Here is a 1,590-nt window from a genome sequence, read left to right as displayed (position 1 = left end):
CAGAAGTCTACCCAAGTCTTCTGACACCAAAGTCCAGTCTCTCCCCTTGACCCTGGCTGATTGTCTCTCAAAGAGTGACATTGGATACTTCTGGCCACCAAGGCCACCCATCTTTATGGGAGCTTTTGTTCTCAATTGTGCAAAATTTTGTTACTTGTGATTCAGACCCCTGGGAAAACAAAAATGCAGCATCTAGGGTTCAATCATGCCAAAAGGCACTTTTCATTGCATCTCATCTTGGAGAAAGGAAACTATAAGTGGTGTATGTGCAGGCAGTAGCAGTTTCCATCACTTAGAAAAGTAACTGCACACCTCTCCTATGACCTCTCTCCCTAATAACTCTTGCCAATGTGGACAGCCAGTGAACAAAAACCAACCCAACCACTATCAAGTGGGAATAAAGTGTTCATTTTATTCAGGTGCTCACAATGAACCAGTCTCCAGTATCATTTAATCCTGAATACTTAAGGGTGAGAATCGTATTCTAGATATTCTTAATATGAATTAAAGATGTTTGGCCGGGTTCTTCACAAAGGTAACCTGAGTGAAAGCTGCTAACATGTGCCTCCTTCCCACTGTCAAGATGCAGGAGAGGCGTCCCTACATCTTCTGGGCATGATAAAAGGGGAGACAGGCTCTGGGTGCCATCCCTTCTCCGGGCACCCTCACTTGTGGGCACGGTCCCCCAACATGCTCTATGGGCCCCAGGGGTGGCTTCAGGCTGGAGCAATGTGCCCAAAGCCAGGCTCCTTGATGCTGGGGATGTCGTTCTTCCTGTAGAAGTCAGCCTTCACGTGGTTGGCACGGCGGTAGTCCCGGTTCAGGGGCTCAAGCGGCTGGTTGACGCGCTTCCCATAGACAGAGGACGTCAGCACTCCGACGGGCCTTTCCTGTTCCTGGTAAGTATTATCACAACTCTCGGTCAGCACCAGTGTCCTTTATCAGCACAGCTGGCCCGTCACCAGCCTGGGTCCCACCACAGTGGGCCAAGCGGGTACCTGCACTCAGCCTCCACCCAGGCTCCTTATGGCTCTGCCACGCTGAAGCCTCAGGGACTCTCAAACTATGACCCTGTTCCATCTGCTCAGCACCCTCCACGTCCTCAAGTCACTCAGAGGAAAAGGCAAGTCCTTAGCCTGGGCGCCAGGAACCTCTGACTTCAGATTCCTGTTCTCCCTCCGTCCCCTCCTGGCTCTCCTGCCAGCCCTCCTACCCTCCCCGGCCTCTTTCTTTTCCCAAACACATGGAGCAATGCTTTCCAGCTGCTGGACCTTTGCTCTGCCTGGTTGCTCCTCAGGTCACATCACCCAAGTCTCCACTCAGATGCCACAGTCTTCACTGACACCCCCCACCTTCCTCATCCCCTTCCATAGCTTTCTATTTCTGCATCCATTATTTCTTTGCCTTTCTCTCTCTTCTCGTGGGCATGATGGCCCTGAAAGAACAAGGGCTTTAGTCCTGTTCCCGTTTTGTTCAGTAGAACTTGGAAGGCGCTCAAAAAATATGAGTGGATGTAAGTAACGTGAGCCGCACTCTTCTCGTGAGAAACGCACTGACTTCACTACTGATTCGCAATGCATTAACATGCAC

At 50.9% G+C, this 1,590-nt stretch overlaps 1 protein-coding gene across 1 annotated transcript in view; it reads right to left on the bottom strand.

The window, feature by feature from the left end:
* Window positions 1-389: 389 nt before the first annotated feature.
* LOC103597917 (chromosome unknown open reading frame, human C5orf49) overlaps window positions 390-1,590 on the bottom strand; it is a 13,834-nt gene continuing 12,633 nt past the window's right edge. Inside the window, exon 5 of the mRNA XM_008581800.1 lies at window positions 390-896. Coding sequence (XP_008580022.1) covers window positions 717-896 — 180 coding nt within the window. The 3' untranslated portion in view covers window positions 390-716. The remainder of the gene's footprint in view (window positions 897-1,590) is intronic.

The sequence above is a fragment of the Galeopterus variegatus genome, unplaced genomic scaffold (genome assembly GCF_000696425.1).
Source record: "Galeopterus variegatus unplaced genomic scaffold, G_variegatus-3.0.2 Scaffold2468, whole genome shotgun sequence".
Taxonomy (NCBI): Eukaryota; Metazoa; Chordata; class Mammalia; order Dermoptera; family Cynocephalidae; genus Galeopterus; species Galeopterus variegatus.
Note: the sequence above shows the minus strand (reverse complement) of the source record. Positions and strands in the feature narration are given on the sequence as shown.